This window comes from Rhinoderma darwinii, chromosome 7, assembly GCF_050947455.1.
Source record: "Rhinoderma darwinii isolate aRhiDar2 chromosome 7, aRhiDar2.hap1, whole genome shotgun sequence".
Lineage (NCBI taxonomy): Eukaryota > Metazoa > Chordata > Amphibia > Anura > Rhinodermatidae > Rhinoderma > Rhinoderma darwinii.
In genome coordinates, this window is record NC_134693.1 from 38,213,129 (window position 1) to 38,226,202 (window position 13,074).

The following is a 13,074-nucleotide window of genomic DNA, read 5'->3' on the forward strand; positions in this document are numbered from 1 at the left end:
TATTCCTTCATTGGACGGCCCGATACTACGCAACGCCCCTATGGGTGGGGCTTGGGTGAATAAAACTTCCGAGTTTCCACGGCGCGCGTCAGACCACCATCAGATGTCTCATATGCGCCGTCACACTAAAACGAACAGCTGAATATCAGCTGACAGGCAACTGTACGTTAATAAATTCAGGCAACTCGTACCCCTGAGGATGCTCCCCTACAAGGTGCAGAAACGCGTTGGGAGTGTGCCTGTTAACTAATCTGTGGCAATCAGATCTCATCAATATTTGCCAAGCACTCTGAGTCAGTTTATATGTGATCACTTCACCTTTGATACAATCAGGCATCCATGAATGGGTGCGTGCTGATTCTCTATCTTTTTGTCACATACATCTCAGTCTGCGCTCTTGATCTGGTTGCCAACGCCTGTACCTGGATCTTTTGGCACTCTGTGCCCTACCAATTTTAATAATTTTGATAATAAACAATTATTTTAAACGTTTATACAGGCAGAATAAATACTCCTGGGATTAATCAATCCACACCTGAGGCCAGACCTGTTCGACTGACACCATCTCCCACCAACCAGGGTGGCAGGCTCAGGAGTGGGAGAGCCTATCGCGGCCTGGTCTGTCGGAGTTAGCTCCGCCCCCTGTCCTTTATTACCTGCCCTGTTCTCTCCCTCAGTGCTTGTAATTCTTTTGGATTCCTGGCCCCACTGCTGCTTGCTCCAGCCTGCTTCTGCCGTGCTTCTGCCTTGCTGCAGTTCTGCTTGACCTGCTTTGCTTTGCCCCTGGCTTGCTTCTGTCTCCTTGCCCGCTTGGGTGTACTCACTTCGTCCTGGTCCTGACTGTCCGTTCGCCGCTCCGTTTCCTCGTGGCGTTCCGTGGCTACTGCCCCTTCCCTTGCATGTTCCCTGTTTGTTTTCCTGTGCACTTAGACAGCGTAGGGACCGCCGCCCAGTTGTACCTCGTCGCCTAGGGCGGGTCGTTGCAAGTAGGCAGGGACAGGGCGGTGGGTAGATTAGGGCTCACTTTCCCTTCACCTCCTTCCTGCCATTACACCTATACATGGCTCAGCAGGCAGTATCACACATGATAGGCTTAGATACAGGGCCTCAGCAGACCGTATCCTTATACTTACACTACTTGCTCCTTAGTCGGGCACTCCTCAGCTCCGGGCGCAGCTCTGAGTCCGAAGATGAAGAGGACCTGACTCAGAAGCAAGGAGGATAAGTATAGGAGGCAGTTACTGCAGTTAACAGCGGCTCGTGCAGTTTCACCTATTGGAAACTACATAGGCCAAAGTTGCTACAGTAACTGTCGATACACATGACGTGCGGGGCCTTGCGCCCCCTGGCTTCAGGGCTTGGTTGCAACTGCAATCGCTGCGACCCCCTACAGCTTCTCCACAGCCCCTTCATGGATGTCTTCTGAACATAACACCACACTATCCTACCACAATGGTCAAGTCCTGGCATCCAAAGTGCTGTGTGGGGCATACTTAATAATGTTACAGCATAATTCCTTGTTAGCAGAGTTGCCAATTCAATGTTTTATTTTTTTTGGACAACTTATTCAAAAATCACAGAAAGACAAAAAAATAATTTATGGACAAATTTGAAAACCATAATTAAAAATAAAAAGCCGATAAGTATTATATGTCTTTAGGTAACTCTACTAATGTGAACACATTAGCAGCATCAAGCTCTTCTTACTTAAACAAAAAAACAGATGCATGCATTTTTTTTTAATGGAAACTGGTAAAAAGTCCCTTGTTTTAATGACTGTCCAGGAATTTGTGGATGGCTGGCAACCCTGCATGGTAGGCCCATCACTGCATGGTTGAGCCTTGCATTATTTTATAATGTATGTATGCATAAATGGAGGCACGCTGTTAATGGTATATTCTTTTATTTAGATAGTTTAGGAAATGTTTAGCTAAATGACCACACGGTTCAGTGCTCAGGACCACCATGTTAGCAGAAGCCAAGAGTCATGTCTACACAGAGCCCTTGCTTTGCCTACTTATTTTATAACTTCGTAAATATGAGGGAGATCAGAATTGCATATAAATCTTTCTGTCATTATGGAGTCTAGTCTTGGCCTGCATGCAAGTATTTTTCACTTTATTTGAATAGTTATTACACTCCAAAAATTGTAATTTCATGCAAGCATCATTTGACTGTATCCTGAATGTCAAGTGCTTCTTTAACATTAAGATCATGAATTTGTGAATATGAAAATAACAAGATTTTCTTGCTCATTTTCTATTTTTAGTTTGCATCTGGTATCCCAGACCTGTCTCTGAAGGACATTGCTTGCAGCCAGACCCTCTTGGAGCAATTCATCATATTCAGCAGTCGCAGAGGAATGCATACAGTGCGTAATGCAATGTGTGTCTTGTCCCAGCAAAGGTTACAGAGGATAGAAGATGTGCTGTATGCTAACATTGACTTCTTCAAAGTGTTTGACATTGTAAGTACTCTCCCTCCTTTTGGTTTGGTCCAGCTATTTTCCAATACATTTATTTATTTATTTATTTTAAAGATGTAGCCCACCGTAATGGAAAAGAGTACGGTCAATGCATACGATTTCTAAGTTAAGCTAAAAAAATAGTATGAGAGCTGTGAAATAAAGAATTGCATTCTTGCGGAAACAAAACAATCAATATATCTAGAGCTGGCTACAACATGCTAACGTTCGGTGGGGTTAAAACCGATACAATTGTCAATTATAACATCCTCATACTAGCTATTTTCTGTCCAATGTAAATATTACAGCTACGACATTTGATTAACATGTAACGTAGAGTGTCAGTCCCAGAGGGGTAGCTAGGTTCTCCAGCACCCGGGGCAAAGATTCAGTTTGGCGGCGCCCCCCCCCAACCTCTTTCCCGACATCTCCTTCCCCCTCGCCGTGTTTGTTTTCTCTACCAATCGACGTGTCATTTCTTTTTATGTAACGCGAGCATAAAAACATTTGTACATTTTACAAGCAATATGGTTCTATACACAACACCAGAACCAAGCTCAGTACATATATACAGCCCCAGAACCAAGCTCAGTACATAAATACAGCACCAGCACAAATACAGCTCAATTTAGTGCAACCCCTGCCGTATAGGTATGTACGGCGTAAAACTACAGCTCCCAGCATGGCCCGAACAATGATAAGGATATGCTGGGAGTTGCTGTTTCACAAAAAATAAATCATTTCTGCACCTATAAATAAATATAAAGTTCTCATTATACCACACACTACGCCCCTAAATAGAATCGCGCCATACACTGCACCTCTAATTATAATAGCACCATACACCGTGTCCCACACACACACTGTGCCCCCTGTAGATAGTGCCTGCCATAGAGCCCCCTGTAGATAGTGCCCCGATATAGCCCACCCCTGTATATAGTGTCCCAAAAATAACTCCCCCTATAGTGCTCTACAGATCGCCCACCCCTGTATTTAGCCCCCTGTAGATATAGCCCAGCCCTGTATATAGTGCTCCACATATAACCCAACCCTATATATAGCCCCCTGTAGATATAGTCCACCCCTGTATATAGTGCTCCACAGATAGCCCACCCCTGTATATAGCCCCCCTGTAGATATAGCCCACCCATGTATATAGCCCCCCTGTAGATATAGCCTACCCCTGTATGTAGTGCTCCACAGATAGCCCAACCCAGTATGTAGCCCCCTGTAGATATAGCCCACCCCTGTATATAGTGCTCCACATATAGTCCACCCCTGTATATAGTGCTCCACATATAGCCCACCCCTGTATATAGCCCCCTGTACATATAGTCCACCCCTGTATATAGTGCTCCACTAGATAGTCCACCCCTGTATATAGTGCTCCACAGATAGCCCACCCCTGTATATACTATATACAGGGGTGGGCTATCTGTAGAGCACTATATACAGGGCTGGACTATAGTTACAGGGGGGCTATATACAGGGGTGGGCTTTCTGTGGAGCACTATAGGGGGAGCTATTTGTGGGATACTATATACAGGGGTGGGCTATATCTACAGGGGGACTATATACAGGGGTGGGCTATATCTACAGGGGAACTATATACAGGGGTGGGCTATATCTACAGAGGGACTATATACAGGAGTGGGCTATATCTACAGGGGGACTATATACAGGGGTTGGCTATATCTACAGGGGGACTATATACAGGAGTGGGCTATATCTACAGGGGGACTATATACAGGGGTTGGCTATATCTACAGGGGGACTATATCTACAGGGGGGCTATATCTACAGGGGTGGGCTATATCTACAGGGGTGGGCTATATCTACAGGGGTACTATATCTACAGGGGGACTATATCTACAGGGGGGGCTATATACAGGGGGGGCTATATACAGGTGTGGGCTATATACAGGTGGGACTATATCTACAGGTGGGACTATATCTACAGGGGGGACTATATCTACAGGGGGACTATATCTACAGGGGTGGGCTATATCTACAGGGGTGGGCTATATACTATATAGCCTCCCTGTAGCTATAGCCCACCCCTGTATATGGTGCTCCATAGATAGCCCACCCCAGTATATAGCCCCCCCTGTAGATAGACACCTCCCCGTGTGTAGATAAAGCCCCCCCCCACATAGATGAAGTCCCCCCTCGTAGATAAAGCCCCCCCCGTGTAGACAAAGTCCCCCCTCCGTAGATAAAGCCCCCCCGTGTAGATAAAGTCCCCCCCGTAGATAAAGTCCCCCCGTAGATAAAGTCCCCCTTGTAGACAAAGGCCCCCCTCCGTAGATAAAGTCCCCCCTCCGTAGATAAAGTCCCCCCATAGATAAAGTCCCCCCCGTAGATAAAGTCCCCCCTCCGTAGATAAAGTCCCCCCCCCCTTGAGATACAGCCACACACTTGTATTACAATAAAAAAAATAAGAAAAAACTATTTAAACTCACCTTAGCTCTCTTCTGCGCAGGTCTCCTGGGGGTTGAACGCAGAATCTATGAAAGGCGCTGATTGGCTGGGCAGAATAACTTTCCCTGTCACTCAGCGCCTTTCATCGTCGCTTCACTCGTGGAAAGGCGCTGAATGGCCGGACACAGGTACAATTATAGTGCAGGAGGAGGTGGCGCTGGCGCCCCCTCTAAGTTGCGCCCGGGGCACATGCCCCGCCTGCCCCCCCCCTAGCTACGACCCTGGTCAGTCCCTCCCCAGAGAAGCTCTAGGAAAGATGGAGGCATAAACAGAATTAAACAGACAGCCTTGGGTAGGCATACTAATAACATTAAAGGAATTTTTGACAAAAGGCTTGTATGGCAGACCTTGTATGGCAGACATGATTGGCACGTCAGATTAATCGGATCCAACAGCTGAGACTCTCAAGAATGAGGAGGTCTCATGTTTTGTTTATAGTGTAAAGGAACCGCATGTGCAGTAAATATCCATTGAAATGAATGACAGTTACTTAAAGGGTAAGTAAAATTTCAAAAAACTTCTGACATGTCGTAGTGACATGTCAGAAGTTTTGAGATCAGTGGGTGTCCAAGCACTGAGACCCCCACTGATTGCTAAAACAAAGCTGCAGAAGCGCTCAGGTGAGCGCTAAGCTACTTCTTTTCTGAACGGCTTTTCTCTGAAAGCTGAGCAATTGGTGTACGGGCTCAATAGAAAGTCTATGGGCCCGTACAGCAATTGCTCGGCTTTCCGAGGAAAGCTGATCAGAAATGAAGCGGCTCAGCACTCACCCTAGTGCTTCTGCCGCTTCGTTTTAGCGATCGGTGGGGGTCTCATTGCTCGGGCCCCCACCAATTTAAACTTCTGACATGTCACTATGACATGTCAGAAATTTTTTGGAAGTTAGCTACGGTACCCTTTAAACCTCCATTCATTTCAATGGATATTTACTGCACATCCTTGACCCCCACTTCACTGAGAACTTAGCTTTGGACCCCCGCCTATTCTTTAGTTTAAGGCTATGTTCACACGGGGTATTTTGCCGAGTTTTTTGACGCGGAAACCGCGTCGCAAAACTCGGCAGAAACAGCCCGAGAATGCCTCCCATTGATTTCAATGGGAGGCGTCGGCGTCTTTTTCCCGCGAGCAGTAAAACTGCCTCGCGGGAAAAAGAAGCGACATGCCCTATCTTCGGGCGCTTCCGCCTCTGACCTCCCATTGACGTCAATAGGAGGCAGGAGAAAGCGTACTTCTCGCTGTTTTATGCCCGCGGCGCTCAATGGCCGCGGGCGAAAAACAATGGCCGCGGGCGATAATCGCCGCGAAAATCGGCGTGCAGGGAGAGGAATATCTGCCTCAAAGTTCCAAACTGAATTTTGAGGCAGATATTCCTCCCCCAAAATACTCCGTGTGAACATAGCCTAATGGGGGTTCCTGATAACAGAGACACACTAATCTTGACATTGAGTAAAAGAATGAAAAACAGCATCCAACCCAAGGAAAATCTTTTATCATGTCCAAAGTTCACAAGCAGAACCTCAGCTCCATTATAGAACATTTATCAAGCATTAGTGACTGACATGACATACAAATCTTTTTTTTTTTTAATGATAAAATCCATTAATTGATCAGTTTAAAAAATATCTTTAAAAAATATAATAGCTATAATATCCTACAGTGAGTGAATCGTTATCATATGTATATTTTTTTAATGTCAGGAGGGCAGACAAATATTGCCCCACCACAGAATAGATACCATTTTAAAAATATGAAAAAAACAATAGCATTAGTTCCTATTGATAATGTCTTTACGGTAAAAATTTAAGATAAGACGGAGAATGGGGTTTTTCTTTCTTTTTTTAAGTTTGAAACTAAGAGCAGTTTGCAAACTCCATATCAGGTGGTCTGAAAATGAATAAATGAATGGAGAGTGCAGCCTGAAATTGAAGGCAACTTTTTTTTTTTTTAAACTCCAGGTGACTACTAACATATAAATATATTTTTTCCATGTCAAAAGTGTACATAGCCTTTAAATTACTGATAATTCACTTAAAATAAGATGTGCATACATGCACGTCTTTCTACATACATGCACGTCTTTCTACATACATGCACGTCTTTCTACATACATGCACGTCTTTCCACTAACTTCCTCTTCATCAATATACGTGTTTTTTTTGTAATGGAAGCCAATAGCAGACATGTCCAAATGTAAGAGGTTATGTCTACATGGTCTACATTTGGCTCTGTCATAAGAAAAAGTGGCAAATATATATTCATATCCATTAATAAAATAAAAAAATAAAAATCCATCAAAAAGTGCATATAGTTAGCATTAAGTTGCATCCTTTCTTTGCAGTATACCTTGTTAAGCCAAAAAAAGGGATCCATTTCAAGTGCTGTGAGCCTAGCCGTACTTATATTACCATATTAGTGCTCCTCAGAGTTTATATGAATCATAAAAGCCAAAAGTGTGTTTGGTTGTGGCCTGGAGTAATGCACGACTCTGGCAGAAAAAAATTAAACTATACCAGGAGATTTTGTGGACACTTCTCTTACAGGGAGGCACAGTCAGGTGATTAATGGTTAGCACAGTCACAGTCTTGGACAGAGCCAAAAGTGCTTCTCCCTTATACAGGGAATGATCCAGAAACTTTGGGCCTACTAGGCCGCAACTGGCTTGCTGACTTGCTGCATGCTGGCACACAGGGAGGCCCCTGCCTGTCACTAACCACAGCTCACACGACTCTGCACACGTACGGGGAGGATCCTGATGTCACCTGAACATGCTCCAAGACCCGCAGACTCCAGCTTAACGCTGGTGCTTGTAGCACCCACCTAACCACTGGATAGGTGATAATTGTCTAATCACTGGGCCCCTACCGATTGTGAAAACGGGAAGAACAGGGGTCCCAAACTTGCTGTCCCTCCTCACTGCTTGACAGTGTGGTGGACTTTGAATACCGCGGCGGTCGAGTATGCACGCTGCCGCTCCTCTCATAGTCTATGGGAATGACAGAAACAGCCGAGTACAGAGCTTTTCACCCACACTCTTACACTATGATTCATTTGTTACGTTTTAGGGCCTTTTCACATCACGTTTTGGCCCTAATTTCAGTGAAGGGCCAAACATGTTCTTAATTGACTGACAGGAAGTCCAGAATAAATGTCTTCCCCATGATCTTTACAGTTTTCTTGTAGTAAGATCTTTCCAGACAAACAAGGATTGGAGGTTACTGCAAATATTGGTGAATATTTGGCATATATGGCATACTCATATTTGGCCTTAGTAAGAAACCATAAATCTTCTATTTAAGGTGAACATGTCTTTTGACAGCTGCACTTTAAAGAGCCTCAGTCACCAGATTATAAATGCCCTATCTCCTACATAATCTGATCGGCGCTGTAATGTAGATAACAACCGTGTTTTTTATTTTGGAAAAGGATCATTTTTTTAACAAGTTATGAGCAATTTTAGATTTATGCTAATTAGTTTTTTAATGCCCAACTGGGCGTTTTTTAACTTTTTACCAAATGGGCGTTGTAAAGAGAAGTGTATGATGCTGACCAATCATCGTCATACACTTCTCTCCATTCATATCCATTTGTATTCAGCACAGCGTGATCACGCTGTGCTGTCACATACACCCACATTAACTTTACTGAAGTGTCTTGAGAGTGAATATACATCACCTCCAGCCAGGACGCGATGTCTATTCACACTCCCAACACCTCGGTAAAGTTTTTGTGGGACTTAATCACACAGCACAGCGTAATCCCAACCTTTCCAATAGCTGTATTTTTAGTATTTACCAAGAATTAGGCCTCATGCACACGTCCGTATTTTGCTTAAGTATTTGGAAGCCAAAACCAGGAGTGGGTCCAAAACACGAAAGAGGTGCAAATCTTTCCATTATACGTTTTCTCTGTTTATGTTCCACTTCTGGTTTTGACTTCCAAATACTGAGGCAAAATACTGACCAGAATACTGACGTGTGCATGAGGCCTTACACTTTTAGATATATCAGTGCCGATTTGTTTCGACCTGGGTACTGGTCACTGAGCTATTTTTTTGAAACACAAAATTCAAACATTTCTTCACAAATAGTTCAGAAAAAGAAAACAAGTCATGTTTATAGGCTATCTTTTGATAGGAATAGGAAGTATATTTTTGTTGGCGCAGAACACAGCAAGTCGCACTGGTACCTGTGGAGTAGAGAACTAGCGGTGTGATTCTAGTGCTTTTTATCTGGTTTGCTCAGCTGTAGTTGGTAAAGTGAGCCTCTGTCTGGAGCTCCGCTGTTATTACAGCTGTCAGCTTCATTGTGCTTATTACAGGAAAAGGGCCGACTGCAACTACAACATGTACACCACAAGTGATGTATGAAAATAAAGACATACATGAAGAGATGTTTGTTGCTATCATTTTGTTATACTTATTTATTTACAGCATTTTTTTTCTGACTCACATTTTCTTGCATTTTTTTTACGTGTTATTTTGCTTTACAAGTGAAATAAAGGGATTCGAAAAAGGATAACAAATTGACATTTCAGATTTTCAATACTTTTAAAAAAACAAATTTCCTAACACCTGCTCCATAAGACACATACATTTATAACCATTAGTGTCTATTCACACATCGCCATCATATTTTAGGAAAAAAAAACAATTTGATGGCAACGTGTCAATACCCACTAGGGTTAATGGGGGGAGCAGTCATGATTGTTTACTATATTTTAGTGCAGTTCTCCCATTTTTTTTGTTTTCCTAAAGCAACCTTTTTTTGAATTGGCGAGCGGTATAATTCAACATTTTATGCCAGGTTCAGACATTACAGATTTTTTTGTTGATTGTTGCTTCAGACTTCGCACTGAAAATCAACAGCAAAGTATAATTCATTGCTAATAAATGGGTCTTTACAAAACCCCATTCACATGTGGTAGAAAAAAATCTAATCTCTCTCCTTGTATGTGTATATATATATATATATATATATATATATATATATATATATATATACACATACACTACCGTTCAAAAGTTTAGGGTCACTTAGAAATTTCCTTATTTTTGAAAGAAAAGCACAGTTTTTTTCAATGAAGATAACGTTAAATTAATCAGAAATACACTCTATACATTGTTAATGTGGTAAATGACTATTCTAGCTGCAAACTGGTTTTTAATGCAATATCTACATAGGTGTATAGATGCCCATTTCCAGCAACCATCACTCCAGTGTTCTAATGGTACATTGTGTTTGCTAACTGTGTTAGAAGGCTAATGCATGATTACAAAACACTTGAAAACCCTTGTGCAATTATGTTAGCACCGCTGTAAACAGTTTTGCTCTTTAGAGGACAGCACAAACAGGCTCTAACCAGAGTAGAAAGAGAAGTGGGAGGCCCCACTGCACAACCGAGCAACAAGACAAGTACATTAGAGTCTCTAGTTTGAGAAATAGACGCCTCACAGATCCTCAACTAGCAGCTTCATTAAATAGTACCCGCAAAACGCCAGTGTCAACGTCTACAGTGAAGAGGCGACTTCGGGATGCTGGCCTTCAGGGCAGAGTGGCAAAGAAAAAGCCATATCTGAGACTGGCTAATAAAAGGAAAAGATTAATATGGGCAAAAGCACACAGACATTGGACAGAGGAAGATTGGAAAAAAGTGTTATGGACAGACGAATCGGAGTTTGAGTTGTTTGGATCACACAGAAGAACATTTGTGAGACGCAGAACAACTGAAAAGATGCTGGAAGAGTGCCTGACGCCATCTGTCAAGCATGGTGGAGGTAATGTGATGATCTGGGGTTGCTTTGGTGCTGGTAAAGTGGGAGATTTGTTCAAGGTAAAAGGGATTTTGAATAAGGAAGGCTATCACTCCATTTTGCAACGCCATGCCATACCCTGTAGACAGCGCTTGATTGGAGCCAATTTCATCCTACAACAGGACAATGACCCAAAGCACACCTCCAAATTATGCAAGAACTATTTAGGGAAGAAGCAGGCAGCTGGTATTCTATCTGTAATGGAGTGGCCAGCGAAGTCACCAGATCTCAACCATATAGAGCTGTTGTGGGAGCAGCTTGACCGTATGGTATGCAAGAAGTGCCCATCAAGCCAATCCAACTTGTGGGAGGGGCTTCTGAAAGCATGGGGTGAAAATTCTCCCGATTACCACAGCAAATTAACAGCTAGAATGCCAAAGGTCTGCAATGCTATAATTGCTGCAAATGGAGCATTCTTTGACGAAAGCAAAGTTTGAAGGAGAAAATTATTATTTCAAATAAAAATCATTATTTCTAACCTTGTCAATGTCTTGACTATATTTTCTAGTCATTTTGCAACTCATTTGATAAATATAAGTGTGACTTTTCATGGAAAACACAAAATTGTCTGGGTGACCCCAAACTTTTGAACGGTAGTGTGTATATATATATATATACACACACAACAACAGAACCAAGCTCAGTGCACATATACAACAACAGAACCAAGATCAGTGCATATAAACAGTACTAGAAGCAACCCCTGCCGTATAGGATTTTACAGCGTAAAGCTACAACTTCCAGCCCGAACAATGGTAAGGATATGCTGGGATTTGCTGTTTCAGAAAAAAAAAAACATACCACCGATCATCTCGCAGATCATACAGTGACTACAGTACTGGTTAGAGGCAGAATAAACATTTACATTAAGAGACTCACAGTTGATGTCTTCTCAGATTCTAGTTGTTCTTTTTCTCTTTTCTTCTGCATCCGGTCCAGACCTTTATGATGACTGCCGCTGAGATGTCTTCAGCTTCTCACTATTTAAACATTTCTGCACCTATAAACGAAGATAAAATTCTCATGGTGCCGAACGCTACGCCTCTAAATTTAATAGCGCCATACACTGTGTCCCTAATTATGATAGCACCATACATTGTGTTCCACACACACAGAGCCCCTGTATATAGTGCCACCCATAGAGCCCCATGTAGACAGTGCCCCCCATAGAGCCCCCTGTAGACAATGCCCCACATAGAGCTCCCTGTACGCTTGCGTCGTTAAAAGGCGCTGAATGGCAGGGCATGCAATGTGCCCTTCTATTCAGAGCTTATGCAGCGCTTATGCATGTAATTGTATCTGCGTCCTATAGACGCAGATACAATTATAGTGCAGGAGTGGGTGGCAATGGCTGATTTCAGTTGCGCCGCCACCCCTTCAGAGAGGCAGCAGGCTTTCGAGAAACACATCTTGCGTCATGGAATATTAAATATGCAATATGTACTACCTTTTTCTATTTTGTGGTACTACAATGACTATTAAAGTTAGAAAATACCAAGCAAAAATGCAAATACAGATGCAATATGATATATACATATAAATGAATTACAGGTCTGTATTCTCTGTGTTAGACGACATTTCTCCTCTCCTTCAGTGTTCCTAGTAGTCATTGCCAGTTGTCTATAACTTTTCTCCAAGCCTAGTACAGGAATTATGGTGTATGCAGCTGTTCGGGAAAGGGTCATTATAAAATTAATGTATTACAATTGTAAAGCATTAATTGTAGAATCTACTCCTAGCATTGAAAAATATCATGTGAGGGGGCAAAAGAGTATAAAAGTTTAATCCTTGCGGAAATTACATTGTTCCATAAATTACTTGCAATAGTTTCTCTTCAGGAAAGAAAAGTTACTCACAATCTTGGTATCTGAAGGATGTGTCTTCAATTAGTGGTTTGGAAGTATGTGCTAAAGACAATATTATGAGATGCAACATGATTTTTTTCTTGGGCAAACATGGAAGTAATGGCCAATAAATAGCATCTATTAGTTACTTATTGAGAGTCTCTGAAACCTAAACTTAAAGGGGCAAGATGGGAGTTCATTTTTCCTGTTCATGACTTCGTTCATTACAAAGAGCATCTCTCGCTCTGGTGGACCCTGCACATCCATTCATTGCATGGACAACCAACTAAAACAACAGTCCAGTCATGAGGTTAAAAATAATATGTAAGTCAGTACCCTATAGGTAATATTTATCTGCTATTTATTTTCCTCACTTGCTGCTTTGCTGTTTTTTTGTTTTTTTTTAGCTGAGCTCCACTAGGACAGAGCTGTGTTAGCTACAGTGCCTACAGGGAATCTAAAGTAGTCTGAAATCC

The 13,074-nt window shown here is 42.5% G+C and overlaps 1 protein-coding gene across 4 annotated transcripts in view; it reads left to right on the plus strand.

Moving 5' to 3' along the window:
* Positions 1 to 13,074, plus strand: part of ABCA4 (ATP binding cassette subfamily A member 4) — a 134,047-nt gene that overhangs the window by 34,850 nt on the left and 86,123 nt on the right. For all 4 annotated transcript variants that reach the window (XR_012849982.1, XM_075833185.1, XM_075833188.1 and 1 more), the window contains exon 7: positions 2,270 to 2,467. Coding sequence is in view for 3 of the 4 variants with exons in the window: in XM_075833185.1 (XP_075689300.1) it covers positions 2,270 to 2,467 (198 nt within the window). In the remaining variant the exon portion in view is untranslated. The remainder of the gene's footprint in view (positions 1 to 2,269; positions 2,468 to 13,074) is intronic.